At 51.0% G+C, this 12934-nt stretch overlaps 2 protein-coding genes across 4 annotated transcripts; one reads left to right on the top strand and one right to left on the bottom strand.

Moving 5' to 3' along the window:
• Nucleotides 1–19: 19 nt before the first annotated feature.
• On the bottom strand, nucleotides 20–5980 carry MOB1A (MOB kinase activator 1A). Of its 2 annotated transcripts, none has more exons than XM_031602137.2 (6): nucleotides 5919–5980; nucleotides 3526–3692; nucleotides 3006–3099; nucleotides 1638–1771; nucleotides 1319–1482; nucleotides 20–792 (listed from the first exon to the last, which is right to left on the bottom strand). In XM_031602137.2, the coding sequence occupies exons 1-6, from the start codon at nucleotides 5963–5965 to the stop codon at nucleotides 715–717; spliced, it is 684 nt and encodes a 227-aa protein (XP_031457997.1). In that variant the 5' UTR covers nucleotides 5966–5980; the 3' UTR covers nucleotides 20–714. The 2 variants fall into 2 exon arrangements, with proteins under 2 accessions (XP_031457997.1, XP_031457998.1); XM_031602138.2 differs by lacking the exon at nucleotides 5919–5980 and adding an exon at nucleotides 5627–5768.
• A 10-nt stretch (nucleotides 5981–5990) lies between these two features.
• MTHFD2 (methylenetetrahydrofolate dehydrogenase (NADP+ dependent) 2, methenyltetrahydrofolate cyclohydrolase) lies at nucleotides 5991–12533 on the top strand. Of its 2 annotated transcripts, none has more exons than XM_031602134.2 (8): nucleotides 5991–6149; nucleotides 7365–7549; nucleotides 8448–8570; nucleotides 9029–9181; nucleotides 9260–9367; nucleotides 9786–9878; nucleotides 10874–10999; nucleotides 11768–12533. In XM_031602134.2, exons 1-8 carry the CDS (start codon nucleotides 6064–6066, stop codon nucleotides 11905–11907), a joined length of 1014 nt encoding a protein of 337 aa, XP_031457994.2. In that variant the 5' UTR covers nucleotides 5991–6063; the 3' UTR covers nucleotides 11908–12533. The 2 variants fall into 2 exon arrangements, with proteins under 2 accessions (XP_031457994.2, XP_031457995.1); XM_031602135.2 differs by lacking the exon at nucleotides 5991–6149 and adding an exon at nucleotides 6268–6390.
• Nucleotides 12534–12934: the final 401 nt, after the last annotated feature.

Consider the following 12934-nt stretch of genomic DNA (forward strand, 5'->3'; position numbering starts at 1 on the left):
CACACAGACAGGACAGCCATTAGAAAGGAGAGCAGGAAGAAGAAACTTTATTGCCTTGCCAACATGGTCCCTGCCCCTCCCCCTGCCCTCCCCCCTCCCCCAACTGGGGCAGAAAAGCTGCTCTGCACCCCAAGGGGCAGGCTCCCCTTGCCAGGCACTTTTTTTTCCTTCCCCATCACTGTTGCCATGAGGGGAGCTTAAGGCTCTTGGCCAAAGTGCATCTAAATCCAAAAAAAGCACTTCCAAAAATAAGCTGTGCCTCTGTTGCCCTTCCCCCATGGGAAGCACACGCTGGACGCAGCCCCAGGATGGCCACATGGGATCTGAGGAAAGCTTTGCTCCAGCACTGATAACAGCAGTGTGGCATTCTGGAACTTTGCCTGCACAAAACAAAACAACCTGCTGCAAGCTGTGCGTCTGAGTTCTCCACTGCAATTCTTGCCAGACTTGAGTATGTAGTTTTAGAAAAAAAAAGTGGACAAAACAGTGCCAGGCGTCACAGCTCAGCCACCAGTTAGAAGGTGATGCAGGCTGCTGCAGCACAGTACAAACAGTTTTGCCAAGGGCCTGTGACACTGAGTGAGGCAGCGCCAGCCAGCACATCATCCGGCTCTTTGGGGCTTGTGTCACTGAGGGTGAAGGGGAGAATGGCTGTGGACAAAGCAGAAAGGAGTGGCCACGACTGGAAGTTGAGTGGATCCTCCCAGGGAAAGTTTATCTGTCTTTGGAACCCAGCTTCTCAATGAGTTCCTGCAGCGGAGCCAATTCCCGCCTGTCGATCAAGTTGAATTCCTGGTAGGAAAAAAGGAACAGCAGAACTGAACACGCTGCTGAAAGAACCCTAGGAAATAAAGCTCCAGATCCAGCCAACATGCATACAGCTGCAGCCACCTCAGCTGTTTCTCTGGAGAAATTCAAGCATTTCAAGCAAACTGAACTTAGTTGTGTGGCTGAGGAGTGCAATGGGCTGCCACACAGTCACAAGATACTGAAAAAATGGGCAAGGGGAGAAAAGCTGCTGTTGCTATCTCAGAATGAGTTACTGAATTATAACCCCTTCCCCTCTCAGATTCTCTTTAAAGTCTGGTCCCTTTGCTAATAAATAAAAGTAGAGGGAGAGGGGAATTCAAGCATTTACAGCCAGCTTGCATAAGTAAACCCCAAACAGTTCATGTATGGAGGGTAAGAGCTGAGCTAGCTCCCCTACAGTTGTAGACCTTCAGAAATAAAGCAGGCTTCTAAATTCCAACTCCCTTTAAAAGCAAATGGGAACAAAAAACCCCAGTAGAGGCAGCTGAGCAGCTGTTGTGCACCTCACCTGCACGAAGAAGATAAAGTGCTTGAAGGAGGTGTTGAGGTGTGCCTCCTCCTGCAGCCGCATGACGGAGTCGAAGTGCTGGTGGTAAATGTGGGCATACACACGGAACAGTCGCTTCAGGATGGTCTTGGCCACAGACATGAAGTTCTTGGGAAAAGGGACACCTGAAAAGCATGGGCAAGCTTCAGTTTGGTCAGAAGTATTTATAAAACAAACAAAACAAACCACCAAGACTTGAATAAAAATCACTAAGACTTTCTGGTGGCACTGTGGCTTGGTCCTGGACACAAGGCACGTCGTGTTGTGCCACTGCAATTACCGATCTTGGAAGGGAAGAGGGTTTCGTCATCCAGCTGATCCTGAACCCACGTCATCAAGTAATCAATGTACTTGGGAGCTGAGCACTTAATTGGCTTCTTTATGTTGGTACCGTCTGCCCAGTGGTACTCGTATCTGGTGGGTGAAAGAAAAAATAAATTCCTTGGCCTAATGGAATTTTCAGGCCCTGTTCTGGCCACTGGACCCCACAGCTTCCTCTTTATCGCGGTAAAGAATGACTTTGCAAAACAAGTATTCTGTGTGGTGCTTTGCCTTTACGTCTGAGCTCCTCAAGCCCAGTACAACAGCTCAGGCTAATATCTCCATTCAACAACTGCAGCAATAGCCACCAGGGTTCAACCCTCAAAAGTGACGTTCAGCTTTGCCACAACTTCCTCTGACGTCAACTGAAAGTGAGACAAAAACTAGCTGAAGGGGAAGGAAGGGGGAAACCCCCCACCTCCTGAGTTACTGCACGTATGGCCTTCAGACACCAGCCAGGAATTCAGCTCTCCCTCAGAGAAGTGTCCACCAGCACGTGGGACAGCTGACATTCCAAAGACCATCCAGAGGCCCCACATCAGCCTTCTGAAAACCACCCTCTCAATGTGACGTGCTTATCAGTCTCACAGCTCCCCAGAACTGGCACAGATGTCTACGAGAACACCATGCAGCAAGGAACTTCCTCAGCAATCTTTTGTACAATCTCTACAGAGAGGGGGAGAAAATTATGTTTCAGTTGTTGTTTCTCAACAATCAACAAGTAAAAATGAACAGTGCACTTCAAACAGGAAGTCCTTACAGGAAGCATCCCCAGATATAGAAACAGGAACTCGCAATCTAGATACTTCTGGTTAGAAAAGCAGGGCAGGATTTTATACAGCACTGCAAATACTGCTCCCCAGCCAGCCTCCATGCCCTGCTTTGTTTTCTCCTTCCACGGTGCCTCAGCCTTCTCCTACAAATCCCCTGCTCTCTTCAGCAATCTGATCTCAGCACCTGCTGGGTTCCTTTTCTCTCACGTCCTGTCCCATTAGCAGCCGTGGTTTTAGAACTGCACGCACTCAGCGGTCAGACTGCATGCACACAATGGTCAGACTGAGACACAACAGACAGCAAGATCTGGCACTTCCATGTCAGGGTAAATCTCTCCATTTTCCTTCAAATTAATCTGTTCCTGGTACCACAAAGCCTCCCTAACAGCCCACAGGGCTTCAGACACAGGTGAGTGACTGCAGGAGCACAATGCTGTACCCAAACCCCATCGAGATACATCCCATCCTCTTCAGCTTTTGGACACATGCTTCAGAAACCATCCAGCCATTTCCCCAACACAAACTGCAGCTGTAGACCACCACAAACTTCTTACCTTGGTCCAGCAGACATGACTGGACAGCTTGCCTCTGTGCAAAACTCCGTGATGGTCCCATACAGCATATTGATTTGGTTGAAGAAATCCACCGCTGGAATGGAAACACATCAAGATGATTCCAACTGCAACTCGTAAATAACTGCTTTAGGTTCCAGACACCTTAATTCCAAATGTCAGTCCTCAGGTCTTACTCCCAGTTCCAAAAATAACCACTCACAAATCTAATTGCCTTTAGAAGTCTGAACTCAAAGAAAACGCACTCTGAAACAACGACTGCATGTATCTGCTTCTCACTTTTTGCTATTTCCAGAGCACAACACTGCTCTGACACACAAGTGGTCAGCATGTCCTAACACTTACTGCCCCTTTATCCTTACTCAGTTAAACAGAATACAGCTGGGATAGGAATTTCATTTCAGGAGATTTTCTGTTTGTTTCTTTTAAGGATGAAAAGCAGAGATTTGTATCGTTCCACTCCACTTCCACACACTGGTGGATCTCTGTCTCCCAGACTTACTGTTAACTGCAATCCACTCATTAAGGTCCTCTCCCTCCGGCAGCATAACTGCTTGCCTGAGGTTGCCACTCCCAAGAGTGGCTTCTGCATGTTTCAGGAGCTCATATTGATGGGAGCCTTCAGGAATATTCTTCTTGGGTTTGAATGTTTTCGAAGATCGACTCCCACTGAGAAAACAAAGAGAAACACTTGCAGTGAGTCCTTCAGCAGCAATCCCTTCTCAGAAGCATTTCCCTCCCACTACAGCATCACCCGTTGCTCTTTGCTACTTGGCAGGTCCAGCTGTGGTGACACCAGACCTTTTTTTCTCCACCATCAAGGTGAACAGACCCTACGTGTGAGCATTTCTGACAGCCATGTGCACGCTTCCCTTTTCAAATCACAAAGAGCATTTGGTGCAAAGGCCCAAAGACAGACCAGTGATGGCTGCATTCAGTCACACTGCAGACAAGCCAACATAACTCCACCAAGGAGCAAAACTACTGGCTGACTGGGTTGACTTAACAGGGCGAAGGCACATGGTATAGGAAACAATCTGCGGAGGATAGCAGCTTAACCCCCTCCAGCCCTAAAAGACACATCTTTATTGCAGCTTTAACCATCCCGTGTTGTCATACAACTGCATTATTCCACAGCCCTGTAACAGGGCAAGGCAGCACTCAGAGGAATACCAGTGTCAGAGCTCATTATTGGCTTTATACCCACGCACAAAAACCAACGCTGCCAAGAGATGACGGCATTTTAATGCCTCCAAACCACAAAACATTAACTTTCGGACTCCCAACTCACACAGCTCACAGTCACCACGCTCTGTGCTGGCTCTGATGTGGGGTTGTGAGAGCCAAAGCACCGCTGGGGGTTACACGCATTTCCTGGCACTGCTGGCTTGCTGCCCACCTCCTCCCCCCCATTGCACACAGCCGGATGCGCTCAGCCTGCACACATCTGGCTTCAGCTTCCTGATGCAGCACTACAGCACAGCCCGCTGGCTTTGCACACTGTTTACGTGCAGTGGGAATAAAAGATCCTTCGATCCAACTCGCTCTTCAGCCCAGCCACCGCCGCCTGCTGTACTGCAGGAGGGAACACAGGGCCCAAACAGTGCTAATACTGGACAGAGGGTCCCAACACATCACCGACAACAGAATGAGGCTCCCCAGCCCCTTCTCACACCTCAAGATGTCGCTGCTCCTTCTGATACCTTTAAGGGCTAGAATTGCACGAGTGTTCACATCTACCACACAGGTACATAACAGCCCATCCATACAGCTGGTTACAGATGCACTCTAACAGCAGACAGCCAAACCAGTGCCATTCCCACTGCAGCTAAGCCAAACCCACCTGCCCTGAGGGCACTCCCTGCACACCACAGCTGGGCACCCCCCCCCCCACAGGAGCCCCCCTTCCATCCAGCTGGGAGCCCCACACACACAGCACAAAGGCCTCCTCCTCTTTCTCCCCTCCGCCTCCCCCTCAGCACCCTGAACCCGAAGGGATGAGCCCCCCCAGAATCACAGAATGGCCAGGGTTGGAAGGGACCTCAAGGATCACAGATCTCCAACCCCCTGCCACACGCAGGGCCACCAACCTCCACATTTCACAGCAGCCCAGGCTGCCATCCAACTTGGCCCTGAACACCTCCAGGGACGGACAGGGCATCCACAGCCTCTCTGGGCAGCTGTTCCAGCACCTCACCACTCTCATAGCAAACAACTTCCCCCTGACATCCAACCTCAATCTGCCCTCCCTCAACTTCAAACTATTTCCCCTTGTCCTGCAGTTATTTACCCTCCATCTTCCCAAGGCCTTCCCCCAGCACCGCCCCACAACAGATGAAACCCCCAGCCCCTCTGCAGGTCCCCAGCTCTTCCTCCCCCTCAGCCCCCCAGCCCTGCATCCCCCCCTCAGCCCCTCACCAGGTCCCACAGGACGCCCTCAGGCCTCCCCTAACGGACCGAGCCCAGAAGGCCTCGCCTCTCCTCGCAACCCTCACACAGGGCCTCCCCAAAGCCCTCCTGACCCGCAGCCAGCCGTGACGCGAGGCCTCTGCCCTCAGCACCCCGGCTTCCCCCCCTCGGCACCGCGACCCCCGGCCACTCACAAGAGGAAGCTCATGGCGGAGCGGCGCGGCCCGAGGCACAGTGCCGCCGGCAGCCGCAGCTCCCGCCCCAGCCGCCAGCTCTCGCGAGAGCCGGACCAGGGGGCGTGGCCTCAAGCGGCACTATCGCCATGGCAACAAGTGTAACCTCGCCCCGCCCTTTCCTCCCGCGGCCTCATGCTCGCCAGGCCCAGCCAATGGGCGCAGCCGTGCCCAATTACGGCGGGAAGCCCCGCCCCCTTCCTCAACCTACTCTCCCTTCCGCCCCGCCCTCTTCCTCTCCTCCGCCACTTACAGTTCAGCCCCGCGCCGCTTGCCGTTCCGATTGGCTCCCGCTGCCATCAGGGGGCGGATCCCGGATGCTATATAAGCGGTCGGCGGAGCGGCGCGGCGCCTAATTGCTGTCGCGTGTTCTCTGTTCTCGTTGTCTCGCTGCCGCCATGGCAACCGCGCTCTGCCCGCTCCGCGCCCTCGGCCGGACCGCTCTCCGGCCCCGCGCACGCTGCCTGCACCTCAGCGCACCCAGGTAGGGCCCGGCCCGGCTCGCGGCTCCGCTACCCTCGGAATGAATGGAGCGGACCCCCAGCGGCCGCACCGCGCGCTGCAGGCTGATGAAATCCCGCTGCCGCCTTGCGTGGTGCCGGGGGGGGTGAGAGGTGCGGGGGTCGGAACCGGAGCTGGGGTCGGAAAACCACGGGGCTGTTCTCCAAGCGATGCCTGACCGCTGAGCCGCCGCGCCGTGTCGTTGCGATGCGCTTTGCTCGCAGGTTGCTCCAGCGCCGGGGGGCGGCACCGCTAACGGGGCTGTGGGGCAGCGGCTCTGAGATGGGGCAGAACGGCGGGGCTGAGGGCTGAACACCGGCCGTACGGAAAGGCGGGGCGGTGCTGCGGAGAAGTCCGCAGGTGAATCTGGCGAAGGTGAAACCCTCCGGGAGGGATTCTTTGATGAGAAGGGCGCTGAGATGCGAGCGATCGTCAGAACCCGAAAGGGGAGCGAACGTGAGCGGCTCCGTGCGCGCAGCGTGTCCGATTGCCTGGAATGCGTTTGGCAGAACCTCTGTTACCGATTTAGATCAGAAATGCAGGCGAGGAGCTGCCGTGACACGTTTCAGATGGGCGGATACCCCCCTCCGCTCCAGCTGAGCGTTGGGATCCTTCGATGGGATTGAAATCCTATATCCCCTATCAGGCTTTGTCACCCTGCAGAGATGGGCAAAGCAGGGAGGCTGGAGCTCAGACTGTGCTTGGAGGACTGACGCCTTTCTGGGATGCTGCTGGGGGATGGCTGTGCACGGCAGCTGTGCCTCCTGCAACCTCGGGGTGGGCTGGAATTGTTCAGCACTTCCAGCAGTGCAAATTCCACTTACACGGGATGAGTTTTGCCTCACAGAGCAAAGCTGTCGTCCTTTAGAAAGGGGAGGGAGGCCGACTGCCCCAAAGGGAAGCTGACAGTGTGGCACATGTGCCAACAACACACACGTAGGCTCCTGAACTCATTGAGTGCTTCTTCAGGCTGCAGGAATTGCTCTGTTCCTCCTCCAGCAGTGAGGCTGCAGACTGGAATGTACTGCTTAATGTAACGGGCAGAAAAAGAAAACAGGTTTACAGGTGAAGGCTTGTACTGAGCTCAGATGAAAGAACTGCTTCTGCCCCATTTCGTGCCTGTTTGCTGTGCTGATGTTGCGCAAAGCTTGGATTTGTTGGCCCTAACACTGCTATGGTGATACTTCTCATACTGCAGAGATGATGCTGTTGTGATTTCTGGAAGGAAGCTGGCACGGCAGATCAGACAAGAAGCCCGGCATGAAGTTGAACAGTGGGTAGCAGCTGGGAACAAGAGACCTCACCTCAGCGTGGTTCTGGTTGGTGAAAATCCTGCAAGTCACTCCTATGTGCTGAACAAAACCAAAGCGGCTGCTGATGTGGGTAAGTCTTGTGCTCTGCTCTGAAAAACTGGAGCAGAAAAACTCAGACAAAATGCTGCTTGTTGGCTTTTGCTGGGAGTCCTCTGCTGGATACTGGGGGAGCATTTAGGGTGCATCCACCCAGTAGCTTTTTTGCCTCAGCTGCATGGGCTTAATGCAGAGTTTGTGCTGTCTGCATTGGTTGCCTTTCTGGTAGCACTGCTATGCAGTGAGTAGGCACAGCTCACATGTGCATTATGCTGCTTGAATCCTCCAGGGAACGTCAGGCTCTGCAGCTTGGATTTGTGGCCTTGGTGGGCCTATGTAAAGCACCAGCAGGGCTTTGATTTGCCTTCTTTTAATTGACTGTTCGAGATGTGTTCATCATTCAGTGCAGTCATGTTGTGCTGTGACACTTTCAGTCTTGCGAGCTGAGATCCTACTTGGTTTCCCAAGTGTATTTCTGGAGAAAATGTATTGAGAAAGGTCTGGGACACACAGTGGTTTAATTCCATGCTGGGTTCCGTGCTGCTAAAACCTTATTTGGAGCTGAGATTTCAGTCTGACATCCCTTTCCAGCTGAAGTGAAAAGGTCCAGGAGGTGCAATTGCATTTGCATCATAGCGTGTTCCTGTGTGGTTCCTCCACGCCCTCCCCACTCTTGGAGGATGTTTGCTTTCAACTAGTCTTTCCTAGGGATGGCTGCACAGGCAGGCAAATGGTCTTAAATCATGACTTGCAAGATGTGTGAAGGTCTGCAGCCTGGAAGGCAGCCACTGTTGCATGAAGCATACGATCCTTGATGTGCCCATATCAGATTTTGTGTAGAATTCAAACCAGGCAGCTCAAATTAGCATGGATTAGGGAAGCTGCTGTCCCACTTGTGTACGTGCCACTCTCTAATGCAGCACTTTGCACAGGAATCAGCAGTGAGACAATCCTCAAGCCTGCTTCAATTACTGAGGAGGAGCTACTGGATTTGATCAGCAAATTAAATAATGATGCCAACGTGGATGGCCTGTTAGTGCAGCTTCCTTTACCTGGTGAGTAGCTCGGTCTCAATCTGCTTTATTTTTTGTGTTAAGCTGTTATGAGTTTATGTGCCAGAAGGAGTTGTAGCTCGGGAGTCCTCCTGTGACATGATAAGTGGCACTGTGCCACAGTGCAAGCTTAAAGATAACACTGCTCCATCATACAGCTGCCTGTACGTTGCTGGGGGCAGTGGAAATCTAATCTTGTGTTGGTGGTATCAGCTTCATGCACCAGGAGCTTAAACTTGGCTGTAAAACTGCAGCTGTCTAAAAATATCCATGCTCCATTAGCAGCAGTGTAGTCCCCACGTGGTCCCAGTCCCCTTCTGCTGGGAGCTGTTAGCCTTGAGCTTGCTAGAAGCTTGGAATAGCTTCAAGCCCCCAAACTGTGATGATTCTGAGGGACTGGTGCAGCAGATCAGGTTTTTTGGCTGATCCTTTGTTGTTTTTTTTTCCTTTCTCTTTTCCAGAACACATTGATGAACGGAAGATTTGCAATGCTGTGACTCCAGACAAAGACGTTGATGGCTTTCATGTGATAAACGTGGGGCGCATGTGCCTTGACCAGTACTCCATGCTGCCAGCCACCCCGTGGGGGGTGTGGGAGATCATAAAGAGAACAGGTAAGCTGCAATATTTGGCTGCTTTTTGGTCCAGCTCCAGTTTGTATTTGTCTTAAGACACTGTTTTGTCTACTTCAGGCATCCCAACACTGGGGAAGAACGTGGTGGTGGCTGGCCGGTCGAAGAATGTGGGGATGCCCATTGCCATGTTGCTGCACACAGATGGCAGGCACGAGCGTCCAGGAGGTAGGAGCTTGTTGGTCTCAGAGCCTGTGTACCAGGCAGCTGTGGGAGGAAGCCCTCTGCCTGTCTCACAGTCCTTGCTGGGCTCTTAAACCAGCCCCAGGCCTGCTCTGGGGGCTCTAACATACCTCATGTGTTGTGGTGGAGGCTGGGGAGTTAACTCTGCACACAGGCAATCACTTCAGAGCCCTCATCAGTTAGTCCTTTACCAGGTCTGGATTCTGTGCTTCTTGTCAGATTTCAGTCTGACATCCCTTTTCAGCTGAAGTGGAAAGGTCCACAGGAGGTGCTGACTTTGTAGGCAGCTCCTAGTGGTTTGTCATCAAGCTCTTGTATTTCTGGTACTTTTCCAGGTGAAGGTGGAGGGTTAGAGAAGTTGCCATACATGTGAGTAAAATGCTTTGTGTAACCCCTGTTGCAGGTGATGCCACAGTCACAATATCACACCGCTATACTCCCAAGGAGCAGCTGAAGCAGCACACGATCCGTGCTGACATCGTGGTAGCAGCAGCAGGTAAGACTGAACTGCCAGTGCAGGTGATGTGCACAGAGGCAGTGCAGCTTGTGTGATGTTTCTGAAGGGAATCTCTCCTTGTAGGAGATAGTCCTGTTGGTATGTGTCCCAAGGCCTCCCTGCCTGAAGCAGCTCTGGCAATATAGGACAATCTGACACCCTTATAACTGCTTGCAACTGCTGCAGGCAAGGGTGGGCTGTTTAAAACAGGCAGTTAATCCTGTGATAAAGCCTAGGACAGACTAATAGAACTATTTGTAGCTCTTGGAAATGCAAAATGACACCTGGCAGGAGGACTTAGTGTCCTCCCAAGCACCTGATCAGACCTAGAGAACAGCTAACAGCCAGTTATACAGCCTCTGTGTACAGACATTCTGTGCTTATGGGGAGAGAAAAATACTGAGACAGCATCTACTTACAAGAGATGTTGAAAATGCTGAAGGACATCTGCAGTACCCCCTTCAGAGCACAAGAGGTCCCACATGTACATGTGCTCTTCTCTGGGCAGTGCCTTTGGCATGGGGATAGCTCATTAGCAGAAGAATTGAGTTGATTTGGGGTGTCCTTGCCTGGCAACAGAAACTTGGTGAGGGAGAAATGTGGGTTAGAAATTGGGCATAAGGAGACATAAGTTATGAGTAGGATTAGAAGTGGTGTCAGTGGTGAAGGCAGCACTGTGTAGCCATAGACATTAAGATTGCAAATTGGAGAGCATCTTGGCTGCAGCTTCTTTGCCAGACCTCTTTCTGGAGGTAGATTCCAGTTCTTTTTATTCTGAGGTTATAAATAAATCACTCAAACCCCTGATTTCTGGGTGAGCTGAACATCTCAAGGAGCAGTTCTGGATCATGTGTCTGTGACAAATGCATTGGTGAGGCAGGAAAAAAGCCCAGGTGGGTCAAAACATACTGGGCTGTGCAGTGAGAAGATGGGGGTGATGGGGGACAGGGAGCTGCTTAGCACCACTATGAGCTTATGTGTCTGTTCTCTTGCAGGTATTCCTAATCTGATCACAGCTGATATGATCAAAGAAGGAGCTGCAGTTATCGATGTGGGGATAACTAGAGTACAGGATCCTATCACTGCCAAATCAAGGCTGGTTGGGGATGTGGATTTTGAAGGTAAAAAAAAAAAAAAAATGGTTCTGGCATCTCATACTTCTGAGCATTAAACATCTAGCTGAGAAGTGGGGAGAAAGTCCTGGTTCATGCAGTGGAGCAGATGCATACCAATCCTGAAGCTCTCTTTCTATTGCATTTGGTTTTACAAGGGAGCAGCTCTCCTGTAATATGCCACGGGAACATGTAGAGGAGACTGACTCTGAATCTAAGGCAGCTGGGATGCTTTGCCTCTACTCCAGTTTATAACCCAGACTCCTGCTTTTAAACTCTGCCCCCCCAAGCAAACCAAAAGCATGCAGAGCTTCCCTTTTGGCTTGCTGTTTCCTGGCCTTGCTCACCACTTAGCTGCAACAGTGCCCAAGCAGGCCTCACATGTCCATGTGCCCAGCAAAAAGTACTGGAACCTTCTCCTGCAAGAAAGTGAGCGAAAGCTCACTGTTACTTCATTGGAACTCTTCTCAAGAGCATGCATCAGGCCTGAATCTGGTCTCATACTCAATATGTGTTGTACAAATCTGGCTAATTAGACCTTGCTTTTTCCCCAGCTTAGGCTCTGATGTGAGTTTGGGGATGGTCAGAATGTGGTGCTGCCCTGGCCAAAGGGGGCAAACATCTAAATTAAAAGACTAATATAAATGACTATTTTAACTAATAGTCATAAAGGAATTCAACACCATTAGGTTGGTTACAGTTTCGTGCTGACCAGCTGGCTTGATAAACCTTACTGCCCTTGACTTGCATGGTGAACTCTTTCTGTCCTTCCTGCAGGGGTGAAGAAGAAAGCCAGTTACATCACTCCTGTCCCTGGGGGAGTTGGGCCCATGACAGTTGCCATGCTGATGAAGAACACCATCATTGCTGCCAAAAAGCTGTTGAAACCCAAAGCACTGGAAGCCTTAACTGCTTAACACAGGACTCTCTTTTTAGCTCTGAAAACAACATTCCAAGATGACTCCTAGACAGGCCGATAGAAAATGCAATACTTTATTTATTGTACAGAGGTGGTATTTACTATTCTGAGGTCATAGATATTTATTTGAAGCTGAAGCATATGCATATTAACTGTAATAAGGCATATGCATCTACACTCCTGGCCTCCTAGCACAGCTGCTTTTTAAACCAGCACTTCTCTAAAGGAGCCAGCCTTGCAGACTGCTGTTCTTGCAGGGACTGAGCAGCAGTGGAAACCCTCTGGGTGTGCAGAGCTTGCTGCAGTGATAGCAGTCCTGGGGGGAGTGGAGTGGAGTGTGCTCCACAGTGCAAAAAAGAATGGCCTTCATGGTTTTGTTCTCACAAATGCTCAGTCAGCTCAGGCTTTGCTCTGAAGCGTTTAACTCTGTGATGGGTGTTCAATTGGAGCTGAGCTCTTCTGTAGAAGCAGCAACTGGAAAAAGCCATGTTCTCAGCCCGGATGGGGCTCTGGGCAGTGGTAGAGCTGATGTACCATGTTCATAGTGTGCAGCTAAGCTTTTTGTTTGTTTGTTTTTTCCTGTTTGTATGGTGACTTTTTAAAACTTTTTCTTCAACCAAAGAATGATGGAAGGCTGTTGGTGTCTGTATTGGCTATGTGGAAAGCTTCCTGGACTATAGCATGAAGGGAGGAAGGATGGAGTGGGGCAGACTCTGAATAAAGTAGAAATGGGGGAATGCTGCTTGATTCCTGGAATTACTGCTCAGCAAGTTCTGTACTTCCCTGACAAGTTACCACACTTGTACTATGAGCTCCCTGTGCTCTCAGAGCAGGGATGGCTCAACCTTTCTCTATGAGTTGGACCAAAATGCAACTGCACTATGGCTCTGGATTGAGACAGCAGCAGCTGATAGTGGAAGAGCAAACAAAGTCCTAATTATTTTCTCTTTAAAGTTACCCTCACCTGTGGTCATTCATACCTGGGAAGACTGATTCCATGTTTCTGTGTACAGGCAAGCTTTGCT

This window comes from Phasianus colchicus, chromosome 27, assembly GCF_987193195.1.
Source record: "Phasianus colchicus chromosome 27, bPhaCol1.hap1.1, whole genome shotgun sequence".
Classification (NCBI taxonomy): domain Eukaryota; kingdom Metazoa; phylum Chordata; class Aves; order Galliformes; family Phasianidae; genus Phasianus; species Phasianus colchicus.